At 38.6% G+C, this 22630-nt stretch overlaps 1 protein-coding gene across 4 annotated transcripts in view; it reads left to right on the top strand.

The window, feature by feature from the left end:
- The first annotated feature begins 216 nt into the window (after positions 1-216).
- USP33 (ubiquitin specific peptidase 33) overlaps positions 217-22630 on the top strand; it is a 64259-nt gene continuing 41845 nt past the window's right edge. For 2 of the 4 annotated variants that reach the window (XM_086717337.1, XM_086717335.1), the window contains exons 1-5: positions 219-452; positions 17972-18103; positions 18523-18576; positions 19964-20026; positions 21996-22148. In XM_086717337.1, coding sequence (XP_086573463.1) covers positions 18023-18103; positions 18523-18576; positions 19964-20026; positions 21996-22148 — 351 coding nt within the window. In that variant the 5' untranslated portion in view covers positions 219-452; positions 17972-18022. Of the gene's footprint in view, positions 453-15596; positions 15709-17971; positions 18104-18522; positions 18577-19963; positions 20027-21995; positions 22149-22630 lie in introns of all 4 variants that reach the window. The other 2 variants (XM_086717336.1, XM_086717338.1) reach the window with 2 other exon arrangements.

Genomic DNA, 22630 nt, shown 5'->3' with positions numbered 1-22630 from the left:
GCGTGAATGCAGAAGAGCGGGAGAACACGTGTAAAAACAAGAGCCCAAAGCCTAAAACTGCTCTGATTTGTACTCAGTTCCAGTACCCAAACTACTAAGTAAGCCCTGATCCTGAGGGCAGGCCTGGGTCTCCGCACCTGGTCCCTACCGCCGCGGCCACGCCCTGGGGGCGGGGCGGGGTATCTTTGCAGCTCCGCCCCATCCCGCCCAACCGCGGCGCCCCAGACGCCTGCGGCGTCCGCGGAGACACCGGAAGGAGCTGCGGCTGCTGCGGGAAGTGGCCGGTGCGGGAGGCGGGGACCCTGCGGGAAGCGCTGCAGAGCCGTTTTCCTACCTTCCTGACGCGACGCCTCACCTCCCTGAATCCCGGGTAGTGAGAGAGGATTTTGCGGAGGTGCGGCCGCAGGCCACCATTGGCCGTGCTGGCGGGGCCCGCGGGGAAGGCCGTGGAGGTGAGCGCGGCGCTCCTGGGAGGGGCGCGGGGCCGAAGGGCGCCTCGCCTGCAGCCAGGGGCAGGTCTCGGTTCTCGCTCCCGCGCGCTGGGGCTGCGGCCGCTGCAGTGGCCTCTTTTTCTTGGTCTAGGGATGTGGTGGTCGCATGGACGAGAAGAAGGCCTCAGTCTCTCTCAGTGCTCTGCGTTTCAGGAATGATCTGGTGGCCGCCCCGATAGGGGTCGGCGGAGGACGCGAGTCAGTCGTAAATTTGAGGAAGGGTCCCCAGGGGGCGCTCCCCTGGGAAGCGGGAGATAAGAGGGGTGTAGCGAGTCCCTGAAAGGGGCCCCGCTCCTTTCCTTGGTATCTCCATTCCGGCTTGCCAGGCCCTCCCGGTGGGTGCAGACTACTGAAAGCCCCGCGGCTCGCTGGCTCCTAGGTCCCGGTTTCGTTTTGCAGCGCAGTTGAGGTGATCGGACCTGTTTGTGCAGCCCCAAAGCCCCGTTATTCGTTGTTATTAACGGGAAAATCTTAGGTGTCATTCTCCCTGGAATGTTTCTTCGACCAGTGTTTGATCCATATTGTTTCAGAGGTTATCCCGTACAGTCTGTCCATCTACAGCTTTTGTTTGTGTCGAATTTCCATAGTGTGTGGTTTCCCAGATCTTTTTAGTCGTACATATTTACCAAGTACAAAATGTTCTTTATTTGAATGTTTACAGGGTGCAAGTTGAATTGTTGTTTGAAAATCTCCTAGGTGTTTTGCCCTCAACTTAATATTTTTATTAGGATTTACATTCTCATATAATTAGTATTAGGCCTGGAAAATTGGATCAGAGGGTAGAATCCTAGCAGGAGCATCCATAGGCTCTAAACTGAGAATGAATTTTACAAGGATCTCTAGACTTCTTAATAGTTGTATAGAATTATATAATTTGTTAGCTTAATTAGATTATTTTTCCTTTAAGAAAAACCTGTTTAAAAAATAATGAGGCCTTCTTCGTTCCATTTCTAGATGAGACGATTTTATCGTTTGGGACCAAAGCAGATAATAAGCTATTACTTGAACCTAATACAAATAATGAATTCAGGCTATTAATATGAGTAAGGAGAAAGAGTAGGAATCTTACTGAAGACAAAGCTAATTTTAAGAGAAGGTAATAGTAATAGTTACATTATGCTGGTAGGTTTATGTTATTTCACTTACTTTGGTAGGATTAAAACTATACAAAAATATTACAAGAATAAAATATTTGAACTGCTGTATGCAAGAGGGGTAGTCTACATAAGATTGCATCTTATTTTTGATCTGGTTTATTGCCGACTTTCGCTTTTTTGTCTAAATGAGCTTTTTATAAACTACCAATAACCAAATAACAGGGCAGTTAGATTGTAGTAAATAGTTTATTTTAAATATTTGAAATTCTGAGTTAAGGAGATAATTCTTAGTTTTTATGTATTGCTGCTAGAATTTTCAGTGACCTTTCACATGTGCAATCTTATTTGAACCTCATGCCGGTTTTCTAAGTTAGGAATGCCAAGAAGTAAAGTCTTTTCCCATGACAGAAGCATTTCGAAATTGTGTAAGGATCAGAATTTCCTTAAAGCCTGAAAAAATCTTGCTGAAATAACTGATAAAAATCGGAATTCAGTTGGATATTAGAGCACTGTGAATTATAATATATGACAGATTGTGGACTCGTTGCAAGAAAATGAAGTATGTAAATAATGAACGATTTTTGGTGAGACATGAAATGTAGACATTTTTTAAAAAGAAAAGAATAACTAACAGCTCTTTTTTTTTTTGTTTTAAGTTTTATTTACTTAAGTAATCTCTACATCTAGTGTGGGGCTTGAACTCAGAACCCTGAGATCAAGAGTCACATACACTTGGGACCCCTGGGTGGCTCAGTTGGTTAAGCATCCAACTTCGGCCCAGGTCATGATCTCACAGTTCGTGAGTTCGGGACTTGCATCAGGCTCTGGGCTGATGGCTCAGAGCCTGGAGCCTGTTTCCGATTCTGTGTCTCCCTCTCTCTCTGCCCCTCCCCCGTTCATGCTCTGTCTCTCTCTGTCCCAAAAATAAATAAAAACGTTGGAAAAAAAAAATTAAAAAAAAAAAAAAGATAATTGGGTTCCTGGAAAGGTACAAGTTATATTTAAGAAAGGATTAGTAGAATAATTTGGCAGATAGTAAATTATTATGTTTTATATGTTAGTAATAGGAGGTGAAAAAGACAAATTATGAAAGACTTCATTAAAGGTGTTTGATCAGAAGAGGTATGTGTTAGCACATGAATGCAGAATGAGCTGTAATTGGGAGTAGGTTGAGACCAGGAGACTGCTTGGGCAGCTTTAGGTTATGATGTCCAGAGCATTATTTCTGTGGCCCTCATAAGTTTCTCTGATGTGCTATCTTGAAAGTAGGCCTTGAGGGGCGCCTGGGTGGCGCAGTCGGTTAAGCGTCCGACTTCAGTCAGGTCACGATCTCACCGTCTGTGAGTTCGAGCCCCGCGTCGGGCTCTGGGCTGATGGCTCAGAGCCTGGAGCCTGTTTCTGATTCTGTGTCTCCCTCTCTCTCTGCCCCTCCCCCGTTCATGCTCTGTCTCTCTCTGTCCCAAAAATAAATAAACGTTGAAAAAAAAAAAAAATTAAAAAAAAAAAAATAAGAAAGTAGGCCTTGAGATAAGAACATGGGTTCAGGGGTGCTTGGCTGGCTTAGTCAGTAGAGCATGTGACTCTTGATCTTGGGGTCATGAGTTCAAGCCCCATGTTGGGGAGTATAGCTTACTTAAATGAAAAAAACAAAAGACACGTATGCAGGTGAGACGCCAGAAGTTGCAGTGAGAGAGTGGGCAAAGAGTCAAGGAAGGGGGCAGCTCTTCCTTGCCCATGGGTCCTGCCCCCATGTTTTAATAAAATCACCTTTTTGCACCAAAAAAAAAAAAAAAAAAAAGAGGGAAGGGAAAAAAAGCCAACTAATGGGCAACTGGGGAGGTTAATCCTATGGAGATTTTTGTAGAACTGCCTCAGAATTGTCCTGCCAAATGAAGGGGAGTTGAAGAGTTTTTCTCCTACTGGACCTCACTGATTGAGATTGTCTTTGAAATGCCTTGCACACAGTTAGTTGCCTTGGCTAAGATTAGGCAAGCTCCTGAGGTGCTGGAGAATTTAGAAGCAGAGGAGTGGTGGAGGTGGGAAGTTGTGAGTGTGTGCTCGGATAATGTCCTTACCAGACTGCAAGTGAATATTGAGGTGAGCTGAAGAGATAGGGGACGAGATCTTAACTCTGTTAATATGTGTTCTCATTAAATAATTCAGTTGTGCAATAAAGGCCTCAATTTTTGTGGAAACCTAGAAGAAGAAATGTGAATTGAGGAAAATTGGTGAAAAAGCACAGAGAATCTAGTAATTGATAGAATATAGGATGTGTACAGGAGGGAATCCAAGATGGCTCTGACATTTGAAAGTTAACTTGTGATTGAGGAGGGTTGCCGGAAGGTCACTGATACTCACATTAGTTACTTTAGGAGAATAAAAATTTCAGGGTGTTGAAGAGCATTAATAGAGAGTGTATGACCATTCAAAAGGGAAAGTACTTTGGGGATTTGAGCAGTGCTGCCACCCTGACTACACTTACATTGTTTGGCCCATCTTGATCATAAGTCTTTGTTACTTAGATCTCTGTATTACCAGGGCCTAGCACATTCCTGAAATATGGTAATATGAAAATATGGGACTGAGTGTGATATAAAATAAGACCATTCACTACAGTTTTAACTATAAAATCTTGAAGAATTTCTGATATTTTTAGTAGAGGAATAAATTTTGATGAATAAATTGTGATTCTTTTAAAATTTATTTACTTTTAAACATTTTATTATTTTTTTAAATAATCTATACACCCAATGTGGGACTCGAACTTACGACCCTGAGATCAAGAGCTTCATGCTCTAGCGACTAAGCCAGCCAGGCACCCCTTGATTCTTTTTTATAATTACCAATATTCTGGTAAACAAACAAAAAAGACAAAATTAATTCTTACAGTGGTTTTCATTTGAATATGGTGGTTGCATTTGTTTTTTCATGTTTCTAAGGTGTCTTCATAAGTGATTTTAATGATTATCCCATAATGCCAACATACTGTTACTTAATCACCTCTCCATCTTGCTCAGAAGTGACTTAGGGTGAAAATTACCTCAGCTGGTTTGAACCTCTCTCAGAACTCTGTCATATTCATTCTTTCTTGTTTTCCCTCTCTCTTCCTTCCTCTCTCTCTTTTCTCTCCCCCTCCTTTCCCTTCTTTCCCTAGTGTTTGTTACAGGTATTTCAACTAGATAAAGTGACAGTTGACTCTACTTTGCCATTATTGGACAGATTTTTTTTTTCTTTGTAGGAAATGCTAATTAATTACAAATTTCACTTTATTTAGAGTGAGAGTTATCAGATCAGAGTGATGCTTTTGGATGATTTATTGTGTCAATGTTAAGAATAGATTCTAGAACAGATACATTGCAGGTAGAGAAATCAGGAGCTTATACAGTTCTCTCAATAGATTTAATAAGGCTCTGCCATTGATTAGGCTGTTAAGGGTCAAAGGCACATGTTTTTAGAAAGATGGAAACTAGAAAATTAGCGTTACATTTCTTTTTCTGTGTTATGGTTTGAATCTTAATGAATAGGAAAAGAGTTATAGAACTGTGAGACCTGTGTGAAGATTTGAAGGAGTTTGTGTTTGCTAGAATATTGTTTTTTTTTTTTAATTTTTTTTTAACGTTTATTTATTTTTGAGGCAGAGAGAGACAGAGCATGAACAGGGGAGGGGCAGAGGCAGAGGGAGACACAGAATCTGAAACAGGCTCCAGGCTCTGAGCTGTCAGCACAGAGCCTGATGCGGGGCTCGAACTCACGGACCGTGAGATCATGACCTGAGCCGAAGTCGGACGCTTAACCGACCAAGCCACCCAGGCGCCCCAGCTAGAATATTGTTTTAAAGGACAAGAAACAAGAAATTTCTTTAAAGTGGTCATCAGCAGATTTCATAGGTTAAAAAGTCTCCATGAACACTTAGCTGTAGATTGATTTAGAATGAAGTAAACTTTTGTTTTTGCACTCTTTTCATTAATACTTCCACTTATCAAAACAGTTTTTTTCTGCTTGCTTTTATTGTATAGCAGTTTTCTTCTATGGTAAATATGGAAAAATTAGCCATAAGCTTATTACAATGTTGCATTTTTGCTATTAAATAATTCTAAAGCCTAATATTTAAAATAGTACCACTTGGACTAGTCAGATTAGTTGTGGTGAAACAGTAGTCTAAATTGAAACTTCTGACAGGCAAATTAATTTTTCTAAATTAGAGTATTTTATAATTGACTTTTTAGTGCAAAATACTGTCCTTTGGAATACCTCTGACAGGTGGTCATCCAGCCTCTGTGTAACAATGATGGGCAACATCCTATTTCCCAAGATTGGACCCTCCATTTTTGCGTAGCTCTGATCACTGAAAATCTTCACCATTGATTGGGTTTGCTGTTTCTCACTTTTCTCTGGTTATATAAAAAAGAAAGGATCCCTCATACTTTGATCATTGTGTCCAAATAATTGGAACACATATATAAAGTCCTCCAACCTTTGCTTTCTCTCTAAATGTCCATGCTTTGAATTGCTTGCATAGTGGTTAATATTTACTTATTGAGTGCTTATTATCTCACCCTGTGTTAAGTATATATATATATTAGCATATATGTGTGTATGTATACATATATATACACACATTTACCATCACTTTAGATAGTAGATTCTTTGAACCCTCCTTTAGAATATTGTATCAACATCTTTAATTTTAGCTCATTTTTCTGAAGTTTATTTTTTATTTAAAAACTATTTTTTCAGTTTATTTTTAAGTTAAAAATTGTTTTTGTTTCAGATTTTGATTTAAATTCTAGTTAGTGTATAGTGTAATATTGGTTTCAGGAGTAGAATTCAGTGATTCATAACTTATGTATAACATCCAGTGCTCGTCATAACATACTTTATCTTTTTAAATGTTTACTGTGAGACAGACAGTGTGAACAGGGGAAAGGCAGAGAGAGAGAGATTGAGAATATCCCAAGCAAGCTCCATGCTTAGTGCAGAGCCCTATGTGGGGCTTGACCTCACAATCACGAGATGGCAGCCTGAGCCAATATCAGGAGTTGGATGCTCAACCAACTGAGCCACCCAGGTTCCCCTCATCATAATAAATTTTATTTCCAGTATAGTTAACATAAAATGGTAATTAGTTTCAGGTGTTCAATATAGTGATTCAACAATTCTGTACATTACTCAGTGCTCATCATAAGTGTACTTTTTAATCTCCATCATCTATAAAAAAACATGTAAGAAAGATAACGATTTTATTCAGTTTTTAGGTTTTATGTTTTAATTTTATTTATGTCTTTAAAAAATCTTTTTGTGGGCACCTGGGTGACTCAGTTCAGTGTCTACCTCTTGATTTCAGCTGAGGTCATGGTCTCATGGTTTGTGGGTTTGATTGAGCTCCATGTTGGGCTCTGTGCTGACAGCAAGGAGCCTGTTTGGGATTCTATTTCTTCCTCTGCCCCTCCCCCACTGTCTTTGGCATGTACGTGCCCTCTCTCTCAAATAAACTTAAAATATTTTTTTCATTTATTTTAGGGAGAGAGAGAGAGAGAGAGAGAGAGACAGAGTGTGTGCGCACGTGAGGGAGAGGGGCAGGAGGAGAGAGAGAATCCCAAGCAGACTCCATGTTCACACGGAGCTTGATGGGGAGCTCGATCCCACAACCCTGAGATCATGACCTGAGCCAAAACTAAGAGTTGGGCACTCAACCTCCTGAGCCACTCAGGTGCCCTACTTATTTATTTATTTATTTATTTATTTATTTATTTATTTATTTATTATGTTTATTTTTGAGAGGGGGGGGAGAGAGAGTGGGGTGGGGGGACAGAGAGAGGGGGAGAGAAAGAATCCCAAGCAGGCTCCCTGCTGTCAGCACAGAGCCTTTTGCAGGCCTCAAACTCATGAACCTTGAGATCATGACGTGAGCTAAAATCAAGAGTCAGACGCTCAACCAGCTGAGCCACCTAGGTGTCCCTATTTTTATTTTTTGAGTAAACTCTGTGCCCAGCATGAGGTTCGAACTTACCCTGAGATCAAGAGTCTACTGACTGAGCTGGGCACCCCCCCCCAAAAAAAATCTTTTTTAAAATAATTATATAACTATATTTCACTAGCCTGCCTTCTGTATCTTCATCCAGATTTTTGTTAAAAGTACGAACAGTTCTGCCACCTGCTAGTAGAGACCTTCTGGATTCGTATCGATCTTCTCTATTACTGTTATTTACCAGTTTTCCTAATTCTTTTCTCATGGTTGCTTGAATATGACTCTTTATATTTACCTTTCAGGTTAGACTAGACAGTGGAATGCAGGCAGTTTCCCAATATTAAAAGGTTCTCATTAGGTCACCAACTATGTCTTGATGTGTAACATATATTAATAACACAGGTCCCTGTGCTTTTCCTAAAATTTGAATATCTGGTCTTATTTGGATGGCAAGGCCAGAAGTTTGGGCATGACCAGAAACATTTTTTAGTTGGGGTTATTACTATCATTATAAGGCTGAGAAAATTTCAATTATTGTAGCTAGGCTAGACAGAGGAAAGGGCTGCCAGATAAAAGATTGTAAGGGTAAGGACAAATTGAGGTCAAATTATGGAAAGCCTTAATTTCCATGCAGAGCTTGAATTTTCTTGTGCTCCATAGTGATTCCCATCTTGTGAACCACACGCTTCTAGAGGAGTTTCAGACTTCTGTCGGATATACATCTATATACTGAACAAATAGCATTTTCATATCCATTCATTTTTACTGCCTTTATGTTGTCTGTCTTTTCTAATGCCTAGTACCTGTCTTCCCTGGACAAACTGTCAGGCCAGAATGAAAGCATGCATGCCTTCTTTCTTTTGGTATATGCTGGAGAAGAAATTGAAGTAGCTTAGAACCCCTGTTGTCTTACTCCCTTATATCTAAATAGCCTACTCTCAGTAAATCTTTATCAAAAGAAGGAATAAAAGAGTGATTTTTTTTTTTTTACCATACTGAATTAATTGAGTAAAACTAGGTAACTAGAATATTAAGGGCCTTCTATTTTGATAGTGTTGTGTTTAATTGTTAAGGAATACTAAATAGCCTTGGTTCAAATTGTTAGCTTTTGTTTATATTTATTAATTCTCATTAAATTGTTTATATACCAGAAAATTAATACCAGATACTAAAGCAGAGAATTTATTCCCCGGTCCCCATTTCTTTGTTCTGAGGCAACATTCAGAGTGCACGACCTGTAATAACTCTTGTATTTTTATAGGATGTATCTGTATCCAGATATAATGTGCTGTAATGCTGGTTTAAAATTTTTACTTCAGTGGTTTTATACAGTATGTATCATTCTATAGCTTCCTTTTTTCCCAATCCAACTTATGTCCTTTAGAGCTTTCTCTGTTGGTAAATTATCCATCCATGTCATGCAGTTAAACTATTGTGTTGTATTTAGTTGTGAATGTGCCATTTGTATATCCATTCTTCTAATGGTGGACTTAAAACATTTTAAAATCAAAGTGAGATTAAGACTGTCCAGAAAGCCATGAGAACATTTCCATTTAATTGGTAAACATTAGAGGAAAATGTAATCAAATTAAATACTTTTATTAAGTAAAAAAATAAGAGAATTTAGTACTTACATTTAAGGATTAAGAAAATAAAACCAAAACCAAGTAGGACGTGGAAATTAAAGATAAAACTTTAATGGAATTGGAAGCAGCAGAACAAAAAATAGTGTAAAGGATAAATTGCAAAGCTGTCTTTTTGCCAAGACCAATGAACTAGATAAACCTGCTATAGAAGGAAAAAAAGAATTCAAGTAAAAACACTCAAGATTAGGAATGAGAAAGGAAACATCATAGATATCTGGATATAGGAGAGATTAATGAAACGTTATGCAACTTTTCTTGAGAATATCACATCCATGCTATAATGCCAAAGTTGAAAATTGAGAGGGCATGCATAATTTAATAGCAAAATATAAATTAGTAAAATTGACCCAAGAAGTGAAAAACTTGAATTGACCCATTCTCACTAAGGAATTGAAAGATGATTGAAGATATGTCCTGAGTCCCTGGGTGGCTCAGTAGGTTAAGTGCCTGACTTTAGCTCCGGTCATGGTATCGAGGTTTATGAGTTCGGGCCCCACATCAGGCTCAGTGCTGACAGCTCAGAGCCTAGAGCCTGCTTCAGATTCTGTGTGTGTCTCTCTCTCTGCACCTCCCCACTCATATTCTCTCTCTCTCTCTCAAGAAACATTAAAAAGGAATAAATAAAAAAGATATGTCCTTCAAAGAGGCAGCATAGCAGATAGTTTCACAACTGAGTTTCATTTAATTTATAAATAATATATAATAATGATAATAATGGAACATTTTCTGTGGTCTAGAAGATGCAAAGTTACTAAATGCATTCTGTGAAGCACGCATAACTTTTATCCCTGATAAAAATGTTACCCAAAAAGGTCAATTTCACTTGCAAAATCTCTAAATAGAAATACACAGTAGAATCTAGATATGAAGCAATAGGCTAATAGTACATTTTGACCCATAGGGTATATTACACCAATGCAAGGGTTATTCATATCAAATCTGTTAAAAGATTATATAATCGGATGAAGTAAGGAATATATTAAACCACCAGTAGCTGCTGAGAAGACATTTAATAAAGTTCATTAAGACCGTTTCTAATTAGGGGTGCCTTGCTGGCTTAGTCAGTAGAGCATGTCACTCGATCTCAGGGTTGTGAGTTCAAGCCCCATGTTGGACCTATAGTTTACTTAAAAAAAAATCAAAAGTAAATTAAGAATAGGAGGAAATTATAGCAAATGTCCTGAGTAGCAAAACCATCACAATAAGGACCCAGACATGGATGCTCACAATCACTTTTATTTCTTTATTTTTATTTTATTTTATTTTACCTTTTTTAACATTCATTTATTTTTGAGAGAGACAGAACACGAGCAGGGGAGGGCCAGAGAGAGAGAGACACAGAATCTGAAACAGGCTCCAGGCTCCCAGCTCTAAGCTGTCAGCACAGAGCCTGATGTGGGGCTTAAACCCACTAACCGTGAGATCATGAGCTGAAGTCGGACCCTTAATTGACTGAGCCCCCCAGGTGCCCCTATTTTTTAAATTTTTTAATGTTTATTTCTTTTCTTAAAAAAATTTTTTTTAATGTTTATTTTTGAAGGAGAGAGAGAGAGAGAGAGACAGAGTGTGAGTGGGGGAGGGGCAGAGAGCGAGGGAGACAGAATCTGAAACAAGCTCCAGGCTTCCAGCTGTTAGCACAGAACCCATTGCAGGGCTCGAACTCATGAGTCTTGAGATCATGACCTGAGCCGAAGTCGGATGCTTAATCGACTGAGCCACCCAGGCACCCCAAATGTTTGTTTATTTTTGAGAGAGAGAGAAAGAATGAATGAGTGGGGAGGGGCAGAGAGAGAGGGAGACACAGGATCTGAAACAGGCTCCAGGCTCTGAGCTGTCAGCACAGAGCCCGATGTGGGGCTCGAACCCAAGAAGTGGGAGATCATGACCTGAGCCAAAGTCAGATCCTTAACCGGCTGAGCCACCTAGGGCCCCTCACAGTCACGTGTGTGTTTGTGTATATGTGTGTGTGTATGTATATATATTTAATGTTTATTTTTGAGAAAGCATGAGTGGGGGAAGGGAGGGGGGGAGACGGAGAATCTGAAGCAGGCTTTGTGCTGACAGCAGAGAGCCAGATGTGAGGCTCAAACCAATGGACTGTGAGATCATGACATGAGCCAAAGTCAGATGCTAACCTGACTGAGCCACCCAGATGCCCCCACTTTATATTCAAGATGGTCTTAGAGATTCTAGTAAATGCATTACAACAGTAAAATTAAGTAATTAGTATTGATATTGGAAAACTAGGTAAAACTATCATGTTTCCAGTATATTCAGAGAATAACCAAGGAAACTGAAAAGGAATAGTGAAGGAGGAATGTCTTACAGTTATCAAAATATTCTACATTTTTTGTATTCAGATTAAATATGGTATTGGCGGGGCACCTGGGTGGCTCAGTTGATTACGAATCCGACTTTGGTTCAGGTCATGATCTTGCAGCTTGTGAGTTTGAGCCCCACATTGAGCTCAGCATTGGTGGTGTAGAGACTGCTTAGGATTCTCTCTCTCTCCCTCTTTTTCTCTGCCCCCTGCCACTTGCCTGTGTGTGGGTGTGCGCTTGTGCTCTCAAAATAAATAAACTTAAAAGTATTCAGGGGCGCCTGGGTGGCGCAGTCGGTTAAGCGTCCGACTTCAGCCAGGTCACGATCTCGCGGTCCGGGAGTTCGAGCCCCGCGTCGGGCTCTGGGCTGATGGCTCAGAGCCTGGAGCCTGTTTCCGATTCTGTGTCTCCCTCTCTCTCTGCCCCTCCCCCGTTCATGCTCTGTCTCTCTCTGTCCCAAAAATAAAATAAATAAACGTTGAAAAAAAAAAAAAAGTATTCAGAGATACATTAAAAAATAAGTAACTATGGTATTGGCATATGTAGATTAGTGGAACAAAATAGGGGATCCAGAAATATGTGCAAGTGTAATAAAGATAGTATTACAATTCAGTGGGTAATGGGTAGATTGTGTAGTAAGTGGTGCTGGTACAACTGTCAGCCCATCTGGAAGAAAATAACATTGGGTTCCTGTCTTAAGGTAACCCCCAGATGGATTAAAGACTTGTTTAAAAAAAAATTTAAGGTTATTCTATAGCATTAGGTATATAAACAAGGATGAAGGAAAAATTTTTTTAAGTTTATTTATTTATTTTTGAGAAAGAGATGACCCACAAGTGGGGTAGGGATAGAGAGAGAGAGAGTGAGAGAGTGTCCCAAGCAGGCTTCACACTGTCAGTGCAGAGACCAGTGCAGGGCTTGAACTCATGAACCATGAGATCGTGACCTGAGCCAAAGTCAGATGCTTAACCAACTGAGCTACCCAGGTGCCCAAATGAAATTTTAAGATCAGAAACTCAGAGCTATTATAAGAGACATGTTTGATTTTATAAAAATTAAAGGCTTTAATGATAAAGGATAGCATAAGAAAGTTAATAGTATTGGTACTAAGACATAGACCAGTAGAATAGAATAGAGTTCATAAATAATCTTCACATATATGATTAAATATATTAAAACATTTTTTTTATTATAAAAATTTTTTTAGGGGCTCCTGGGTGGTTTAGTTGGTTAAGCGTCCGACTTCGGCTCCTGGGTGGTTTAGTTGGTTAAGCGTCCGACTTCGGCTCAGGTCATGATCTCATGGTTTGTGGGATCAAGCCCCACATTAGGCTCTGCTCTGACAGTGTGGAGCCTGCTTGGGATTCTCTCTCTATCCCTCTCTCTCTGCCCCTCCCCCACTCTTTCAAAATAAATAAACTTACAAAAAAGTCTTTTAAGTTTATTTTTAAGAGAGAGTGTGTGTGTTGGGGAGAGGTAGAGAGAGAGAGAGGGAGACAGAGAATCTGAAGAAGTCTCAGCTGTCAGCACAAAGCCTGATGCAGGGCTTGAATCCACAAACTGTGAGATGATGACCTGAGCTGAAGTTGGATGCTTAATTGACTCAGCCACCCAGGTGCCCACATGATTATTTTTAATAACAATATGGAAACAAAGTGAATATTCATCAGTAGAAGAATTAATTGCATGATTTATGCAGTGTATGCATCATGACATGTGCATTCAAGAAAAAGTTGAGATAGAGGGATATCTGTATTATTGCCCAAAAAAGGCCATATATGTCTCTTTCTATATTTGATTATATGAACAAGAAAAAATATTGAAACACATACATACATTTTATAGTGCAGGTATGCTGGTGGTAAATTCTTTCAGCGTTTGTATAAGAAGGCTTTATTTTGCCCTTACTTTGCAAGGTGTTTTCCAGGTATGGAATTCTAGGTTGACAGTGTTCCTTCAGTACTGTACAGATGTTGCTCCATGGTCTTCTGGCTTGTATTGTTTCCACAATATGTTATTGGCCTTTTTTGGCTACTTTGAAGATGATCTTTTTATTATTGTTTTTTTTTTTTTTTAATTTTTTTTTCAACGTTTATTTATTTTTGAGACAGAGAGAGACAGAGCATGAACAGGGGAGGGGCAGAGGCAGAGGGAGACACAGAATCTGAAACAGGCTGCAGGCTCTGAGCGGTCAGCAGAGAGCCCGACGCGGGGCTCGAACTCACGGGCCGTGAGATCATGACCTGAGCCGAAGTCGGACGCTTAACCGACCAAGCCACCCAGGCGCCCCAATTATTGGTTTTAAGCAACTTGTTTTTAGTGTGCCATGATGTAATTTGTTTATATGTCTTGTGCTTCAAGTTTGTTGTGTTTCTTTGTTTTCATCAAATTTGGACTTTTCTACCCATCTGAGTGATACTCTAATTTCTCAATTTTTTTTTTTTTGCATTTCAATTTGAATAGTTTCTTTTACTGTGTCTTTAAGTTCATTATTCTTTTGCATTGTCTAATCTGCTGTTGATCTCATACACTGTATTTTTCACCTAAGACTTTTTTTTTTTAACATTTAGAAATTTGCTTTAGGTCTTTTTTTCTTCTATCCTTCACGTTTCTCTTTTTTTTGTGTGTGTGTGTGTGTGTTTTTTTTTTTTTTCAACGTTTATTTATTTTTGGGACAGAGAGAGACAGAGCATGAACAGGGGAGGGGCAGAGAGAGAGGGAGACACAGAATCGGAAACAGGCTCCAGGCTCTGAGCCATCAGCCCAGAGCCTGACGCAGGGCTCGAACTCACGGACCGTGAGGGAGACACAGAATCGGAAACAGGCTCCAGGCTCTGAGCCATCAGCCCAGAGCCTGACGTGGGGCTCGAACTCACGGACCGCGAGATCATGACCTGGCTGAAGTCGGACGCTTAACCGACTGCGCCACCCAGGCGCCCCATTCACGTTTCTCTTTAAAATATGTATCTTGGGGCGCCTGTTTGACTCAGTGAGTAGAGCACGTGACTTTTTATCTCAGGGCTGTAAGTTTGAGTCCCATGTTGGGTGTACAGATTACTTTAAACAAATGTGTATCCTTGGGGCGCCTGAGTGTCTCAGTCGGTTATGCATTTAACTCTTGGTTTTGGCTCAGATCTGATCTCATGGTTTGTGAGTTTGAGCCCTGCATCAGGCTTTGCTCTGACAGTGTGGAGCCTGCTTGGGATTCTCCCTCTCCCTCCCTCCCTCCCTCCCTCCCTCCCTCCCTCTCTCTCTCTCTCTCTCTCTCTCTCCCCCCCTTCCCCTCTCTCCCCCTTTTCTCTGCCCCTCCCCCACTTGCTTTCTGTCTCTAAAAAACAATAAACTTAAAAACATTAAAAAAAATTTAAAAACATCTATGCTTTATCCTGTCTTCTGTGTTATCTCTGGATCTCTTTTTTTGCCTTGTTTTTGTTTTGTAATTTTTGAGTGGATACCAGACATTGTAATTTTTGTAATCTTGTCAGGTGCTGGGGTTTTTTTCATTCCTTTGTTCTGGGACACAGTTATGTTCCTTGAGAATAATTTGACTCTGTAATACTTATTTTGAACTTTTTAAAGGCAGAACGAAAGTAGTCTTTAGGGATACATTTTTCCTATTATTGAGGCAATACTCTCTGAGTGCTTTATTCCCTGTGTATTATGAACTCTTTAAATTCTGGCTGGTGGGGACACAAACAAACTTGTGTTGGCTGCCAGAGTTGTTCTACCTATTCTTTTCCAGTAATTCTTTCCCCTGCTTAGGGTAGTTTAATCACATGCACATGCTCATAAGTACTCAGCCGAAGACCTAATGGTAGCCCTCTGCAAACCTCATGAGTTTATTTGCTCTGTGTTTAGTTCTTTCCTCTCTGTTACTCTGCCTTGTGAATTCTAGCCACCTTGGTGCCTCTGCATTTTCAACACTGCCCCTTCAACTCAAGGAGACTGCTGGACACTGTTTGGGTTTTCTCCTATGTGCACTATGGCCTAGAAGTTCTTTCTAGGCATAAGCTGGGGTAATTGTTGCCTACTTTCCAGTGCCTGATAACCATTATTTTATATATTTTGTCTAGCTTTTTAGTTATTTAAAGAGGCTAAATCTGGTTCCGGTCACTCCATCATGGCTGGCAGTGGAGGTAATTGGATAAGAAGGAAGAAATATCTAAGCACAGAAGGAAGTGAGAGGTGGGTGGGAAAGATTGCCAGACCTTTCACAAACATAAATAAGAAATGGAAAACGTTAACAGTTATTTTAAGTTAAATTTCATGCATCTGAAAGTCTGGCGCATGGCTTGTTTAATCTTATGTAATAATTTCATGTTTAGAGGGGTGCCTGGGTGGCTCAGTTAGTTGAGCATCCAACTTGGGCTCAGGTCATGATATGGTTCATGAGTTCAAACCCCACATTGAGCTTGCGGCTGTCAGTGCAGAGCCCGCTTCAGATCCTCTCTCTCTCGCTCTCTCTCTCTTTCTCTCTTTCTCTATCTCTGCCCCTTCCCCACTCATGCTCTCTCTTTCTCAAAAATGAGTAAACATTAAAAAAAAATAATGTTTAGAGATAATGATTTATTCAGTATTAACCCCCGGAGTGATTTCTGTTGTATTTTGTAGGTTGCAAGATAATTTGACTCATTTGATTGAAACTTTTTGTTTAATGTGTTTACTAATGGGCTAGTATTTTAGCACATTTGTAAGTGTTTATTCTTTCCTAGTAAGTTTCTTAATTTTTTCCAAAATAGTGTTCTCAAACCCCAAAGATGAACTAGAGGCATGAAAAACCTTATGGTTAAGAATGTACACACAAAAAAAATGTACATCCAAGAAATATCTGGAAGTACTGACTTAAACTTGAGATTTTACTTGGAAATCACTCACTTTACTTGAACCAGTTGTGAAATTTCTATGCGTTGAATGCTGTAAATCAGTTAGCTCTATGATTCATAAGATCTGCAGGGGAGATAAAATTTAGTGACATTATAGTATTCCTATCATTCTCATAAATTACATTTATAATATTGTGATGTCTTGGAAGAAGTTAAGTATATTGGGGTTACAAAACATTTTGCCTTCTGTTTATTTTAATGGAATTTGAGGAAACTCCTGAAGATAATTAGGAAAGTTGTAATTGATGTGGGAAACTACCTCAGTCTTAAACTGGTGGTCTCATGGGAGAGAGAGGTATGAGACCTTACTGGTCATCTAAAAAGAAGTACATAAAGGGATGCTGCAGAGTGCCTAGTAAAATTATATGGATATGTGTAGTACTATGTGTGTGTATGTACACACTTGACATGTGCTACCTCATTTCATCCTTAAAGTAGCCCCTTGAGTTCATTATGCCAGTCTACTCTTAGAGGTATCCTCAGTTCTGTTTGACCTCAGAGTCTTGCTCTTACCTGTGAGATGCATAGGTGGATTCAAATCCTTGTTCTGCCAAATGCTAACAATGTGAAGTCAGATTTACCTCTCTTAGTCTTATATTCAATTAAGATAATAATGGTACTCTACATCAGGGTTGCTGAAAGGATTTTGTGAAGATGTTGTTTTCAACCTGAGATAATGTTGTCCCTTTGAGGACATTATTTTATTTTATTTTTTTTCAATTTTATTTTATATATTTTTTAAGAGACAGAGCATGAGTGGGGGAGGGGCAGAGAGAGAGGGAGACAGAATCTGAAGCAGACTCCAGGCTCCCAGCTGTCGGCACAGAGTCTAACACGGGGCTTGAACTCACAAACTGTGAGATCATGACCTGAGCTGAAGTCAGACGCTTAACTGACTGAGCCACCCAGGTGACCTGGAGGGCATAATTTTATACTGTACTTGTAAAAGCAGTGGTGAGAGTGTTCTGGCATCTAATGGGTTGAAGCAAGAATGTTGCTAAACACCTTACAATGCACAGGGCAAACCCCCACAGTAGAGAAGTATTTGGTCCAAAGTATCAATGTGGTGCCAACTTGAGAAACTTTAGTATGTGACCATCTTGGTATATTGCTAAGATACCAGACAATTTCATTTATATCATCACTAGTGGCTGCAGCTAGTGTGAAAATGAATGTTTATATTTGATGGTTCTTTTAATTCCTATTCCAGTCTAAGGATTAATCTTAAAAAAGAAAAAAAAAGATACAAGTACTTAATTGAATAACTTCAACTTTTTCCCTTTTATTTATATTCTAAAATATGAAATGGGAGAAAGGGGGAAAAGAAGCAAAAGTAATGGAGAAACAAACTTACATTGATACATAGTTATCAGTTTCAATATAATGTTAATTTTGTGGAGAAATTTCCAGTGTACATGTTAAATTATGAAAGTAATCTAGGTATATTTGAAAAATATACTAGGGTAGACTTGTAAACATGCATGCTTATTATTTTAGCCTTTATTTTAATGATTTTTAATATTTAGCATTTTTTAATTAACATTTTTTGGTTGTTTTCCCCATAGGTGTTACCTCATTTGGAAATACTTGGGAGACAGGAAAAAGTTACTAACAAAATGTCACCTTTTCAAAATCATTGTCCACATTTGGATTCAGTTGGTGAAATAACGAAAGAAGACTTAATGCAAAAATCTCATGTAAGATATAGGGTTTTTTCCTTGCTTAGAAAAATCATTCATTGCTCTCTCAAATGTGTGTTTTTTTTAAATAAATTACTGTAATACTCTGTGTTCATGGGCTCCAATTTATTATTTTTTTAATATTTATTTACTTTTGAGAGAGAGAGAGAGCGTGAGCAGAAGCGGGGTGGGGGTGGTGTAGAGAAAGGGGAGACACAGAATCCGAAGCAGGCTCTAGGCTCTAAGCTGTCAGCACAAAGAGCCCTATCTGGACTCGAACTCGTGAACTGCAAGATTATGACTTGAGCTGAAGTTGGACGCTCAACCAACTGAGCCACCCAGGCGCCCCTCTAATTTCTTATGTAATATTATTAGTCAATTGTATGTGTTTGGCTGTGTCAACATAATGATAATGCTATTTGATTTTTGTTTTATAGGGTACTTGTCAGGATTGTAAAGTCAGAGGACCAAATCTTTGGGCATGTTTGGAGGTATGTATATGTTTCAAAACTTTGGTATTATAAAAATTTATACCTGAATAAGGATAACTATAAGAGTTTTTTGACACTTAACAGATTTCATAAATGAGCATGCTTTAAAAAAAGATGATTAGTGATAACAAATTAAACTTTATAAACTTTGGGTTTTATTTTTTTTTATTTTTATTTAAAAAAAAATTTTTTTTAACGTTTATTTATTTTTGAGACAGAGAGAGACAGAGCATGAACGGGGGAGGGTCAGAGAGAGGGAGACACAGAATCGGAAACAGGCTCCAGGCTCTGAGCTGTCAGCACAGAGCCCAACGCGGGGCTTGAACTCACGGACCGCGAGATCATGACCTGAGCTGAAGTTGGCCGCTTAACCGACTGAGCCACCCAGGCGCCCCTATAAACTTTGGGTTTTAAATTCCAGTGCTTTTGCAGAGTTTTAGTAAATCACTAAAAATATATATATATATATATATATATATATATACACACACATATATATGTGTATATATATGTGTATATATATATTTACATGAGACTTATTTTTTTAATTTTATCCAAATTTTTTAAAATTTTAAAATTTTAATCCAAGTTAGTTAACATATAGTGTAATAATAGTTTATAAGAGTAGAATTTAGTGATTCATCACTTACATATAACACCCAGTGCTCATCCCAACAAGTGCCCTCCTTAATGGCCATCACCCATTTAGCCTGTCCCCCCATCCAACACCCTTCCAGCAACCCTCAGTTTGTTCTCTGTGTTTAAGAATCTTTTATGGTTTGTTTCCCTCTCTGTTTTTATTTTATTTTTCCTTCTCTTCCCCTATATTCAGCTGTTTTGTTTCTTAAATTCCACCTATCAGTGAAATCATATGATATCTGTCTTTCTTTGACCTACTTCTCTTAGCATAGTATGTTTTGGTTCCATCCATGTTTTTGCAAATGGCAAGATTTCATTTTGATTGCTGAGTAATACTCCAGTGTGTGTGTGTGTGTGTGTGTGTGTGTGTGTGTGTGTGTACCATATTTTCTTTATCCATTTTTCAGTTGATGGACATTTGGGCTCTTTTCTGTAATTTGGTATTGTCGATAACACTGCTATAAACATTGGGGTGCATGTGCCCCTTTGAATCATCTTTTCTGCATCTAATCACTAAAATATTTTATGCTTGTCTTATATTAGAGGTGACATAGCTTGTAATTTAGAAATATTCTCATTTTATTCTTCTGTTCCTAATGCCATTTGGTTAAAATAAATGAATATGGAAAGTCATTTAGTCATTAAGTTAAAACCTATGATCAAAACTTAATTGTAAATGTAAATGTGATGCTATTATATATTTACACATGTTATAAAATGACTTATTTTTCTTTCTGTATAATTACAGAATAGATGTTCATATGTTGGTTGTGGTGAATCACAAGTAGATCACAGCACTATACATTCTCAGGTATGTATATGGAAAATTTTTTTGGTGTTTATTTACTTGCTTTGTAAGTTGTCATTTATTTATTTATTTATTTATTTATTTATTTATTTATTTATCTGTCTATTTGAGAGAGAGAGAGAAGAACGGAGGGAGGGAATGAGGGAGAAAGTGCTTCAGCAGGGGAGAGGCAGAGGGAAAGGGAAAGACAATCCCAAGCAGGCTCCACACCCAGCACTGAGCCCAATGCACAGGGGTCAGGGGCTCGATCTCACAACCGTGAGATCGTGACCTGAGCCAAAATCAGGAGTCAGACACTTAACTGACTGAGCCACCCAGGCATTCCTTAAGTTTTTATTTTAATTCCAGTTAGTTAACATATAGTATTATATTAGTTACAATATAGTGATTTAGCAATTCCATATATCACCTGGTGTATAGAAAATTTTTATGCAAGATATTTAAAAAAAATTTTTTTTAATGTTTATTTTTGAGAGAGACAGAGCGTGAGTGGGGGAGGGGCAGAGAGAGAGGGGAGATGCAGAATCCAAAGTAGGCTCCAGGCTTTGAGCTGTCAGCACAGCTCATGGACTGCGAGATCATGACCTGAGCTGAAGTCAGACGCTTAACTGACTGAGCCACCCAGGCACCCCTTTGCAAGATATTTTTTAAAGCGAGCCTGAAGGAAAGGGAAAGCAAGCAAATACAACATTATTAATTCAAGTTGTAATTCAAAATTTTCCCCTTTTTTATATAAGAGGAGTTAAACCTTTGCTTATACTTTCTAAAAGGTGGGGAGGGGAATTGCTAAGATTAATATTAGATTGAGATTGTAATTAAGAGAGTAATGATTTAAGAAATTTGCCTCCTGGTTTATGAAGATGATAGTTGGGATTTTAGGAGAATATGAAAATTGAAGTCAAGAGTGGATGCCTATGCCTATGATAGGGCCTGGGTAACTTTTAAGTCTCAACTCACCTTCTGCACATCTTACCTTCTGCACATCTTAATTGGAGTTCTCTTTCTACTTCACCCTGGTTGTTTGGTGCTTGTGTGTAATTCTGGTATGGTATGGTATGGTAGAGTAGTAGAACTTCTATTCTAAACTGTATGCTTCTTTTCTTTCTTTTTTTTTTTTTTAAACTATATGTTTCTTGAGCATGAACTGTCTTTTTCACATTGATGTCTCTGTAGCATTAATTGTTCTCAGTCAGGGTTCCTCAAGACAATTAATTAAGCCTGAATATTCCAAAGCCCTCAGGCATCATTGTACATAATTTACTTCTGTTTTGTGCATCTAGAATGGTAGTGCTGTGTACCATTCCTGTGAGAATTGAGAAAATAGTTACTAAGATAATTTTCTGTAGGCATAAATTCTCTCCATGAACTCTGATTGAGAAAGGCCAGAATTTTATGTATCCAAGATCATATATTCATATTGCTTGAGATGTTTTTTGCTTTGACTTACATCATTTGACTCATTCTTTTGAATAGTTACTATGATCTTTTAGAATAGTTACTATGCTTTGGTCAATTATTTTCTTGTATTATACTTATTTGCTAACTCCAAAGCAGAGTCTTAGTCTTATGTTTATTTTTATGCTGAACAGTGGTGAAAAATGACAATAGTATAATTTCTAGAATAGGTTTATATATTGTTACTATTCACTATACTTTAATAGTTTATCTAAAGAATATGTTTTTGGTGTTCAAGTTTTAACTCTTCTCTTTGGAATATATTGTTATTCATTAAAGGCCAGCAGTTTATCTTATATGATTTTTTTAAAGTGGTTTTTTTTTTGGTTTGTTTTTGTTTTTGTTTTAGTAATCTCTACACCCAGTGTGGGGGGTTGAACTTATGACCCCAAGATCAAGAGCCACATACTCTTCTTCCAACTGAGCCAGTTAGGCATCCCCTTATATGATCTTTTGAAATGTTTTCTACTATACCTAATTTTGGTTCCTCTTCTTCCTCCCCTATGAAATTGTATAGGAGACAAAGCATTATCTTACTGTGAACCTTACTACTCTTCGAGTATGGTGTTATGCTTGCAGCAAAGAAGTATTTTTGGATAGGAAATTAGGAACTCAGCCTTCTTTGCCTCATGTAAGACCACTTCACCAAACCCAAGAAAATAGTGTCCAGGTAATAATCAAACTTTATTTAATTAAAATATCGTATATTTTCAGGTATGATTTTAGAATTTGTCACGTAGTTGAAATGTATAACAACTCTACCTCACTTGTACTTTAAATATTTCTGTAATGTGCCTTTTTTCTTGATTGCAATACTGAGGCTAGCCTTTGCTCTTTTATAGAATGATATGTTATAGTAAGATTGAAGCTCACCTGTCTGAAGATGGAAAAGCATGTTTTGTGTTTTTAAAACTTAAAAACAAACTTCTTTTTTTAAAGTTTGTTTTGAGAGACATGTAGAGAGCACAGTGGTGGGGGGGGGGGGCGGGGTGCAGAGAGGGAGACAGAATACCAAGCAGGTTCCACTCTATCAGCATAGACCCCGATGTGGGACTCAAACTTCCAAACTGAGATCATGACCTGAGCTGAAATCAAGAGTCAGCTGCTTAACCAACTGAGCCAGTCAGGCACCCTAACAAACTGTCTTTAAAA

This window comes from Puma concolor, chromosome C1, assembly GCF_028749965.1.
Source record: "Puma concolor isolate L17-30 chromosome C1, mPumCon1.1.hap2, whole genome shotgun sequence".
Classification (NCBI taxonomy): Eukaryota; Metazoa; Chordata; class Mammalia; order Carnivora; family Felidae; genus Puma; species Puma concolor.
The sequence above is the reverse complement of the archived record's forward strand: the minus strand, read 5'-3'. Positions and strand labels throughout refer to the sequence as shown.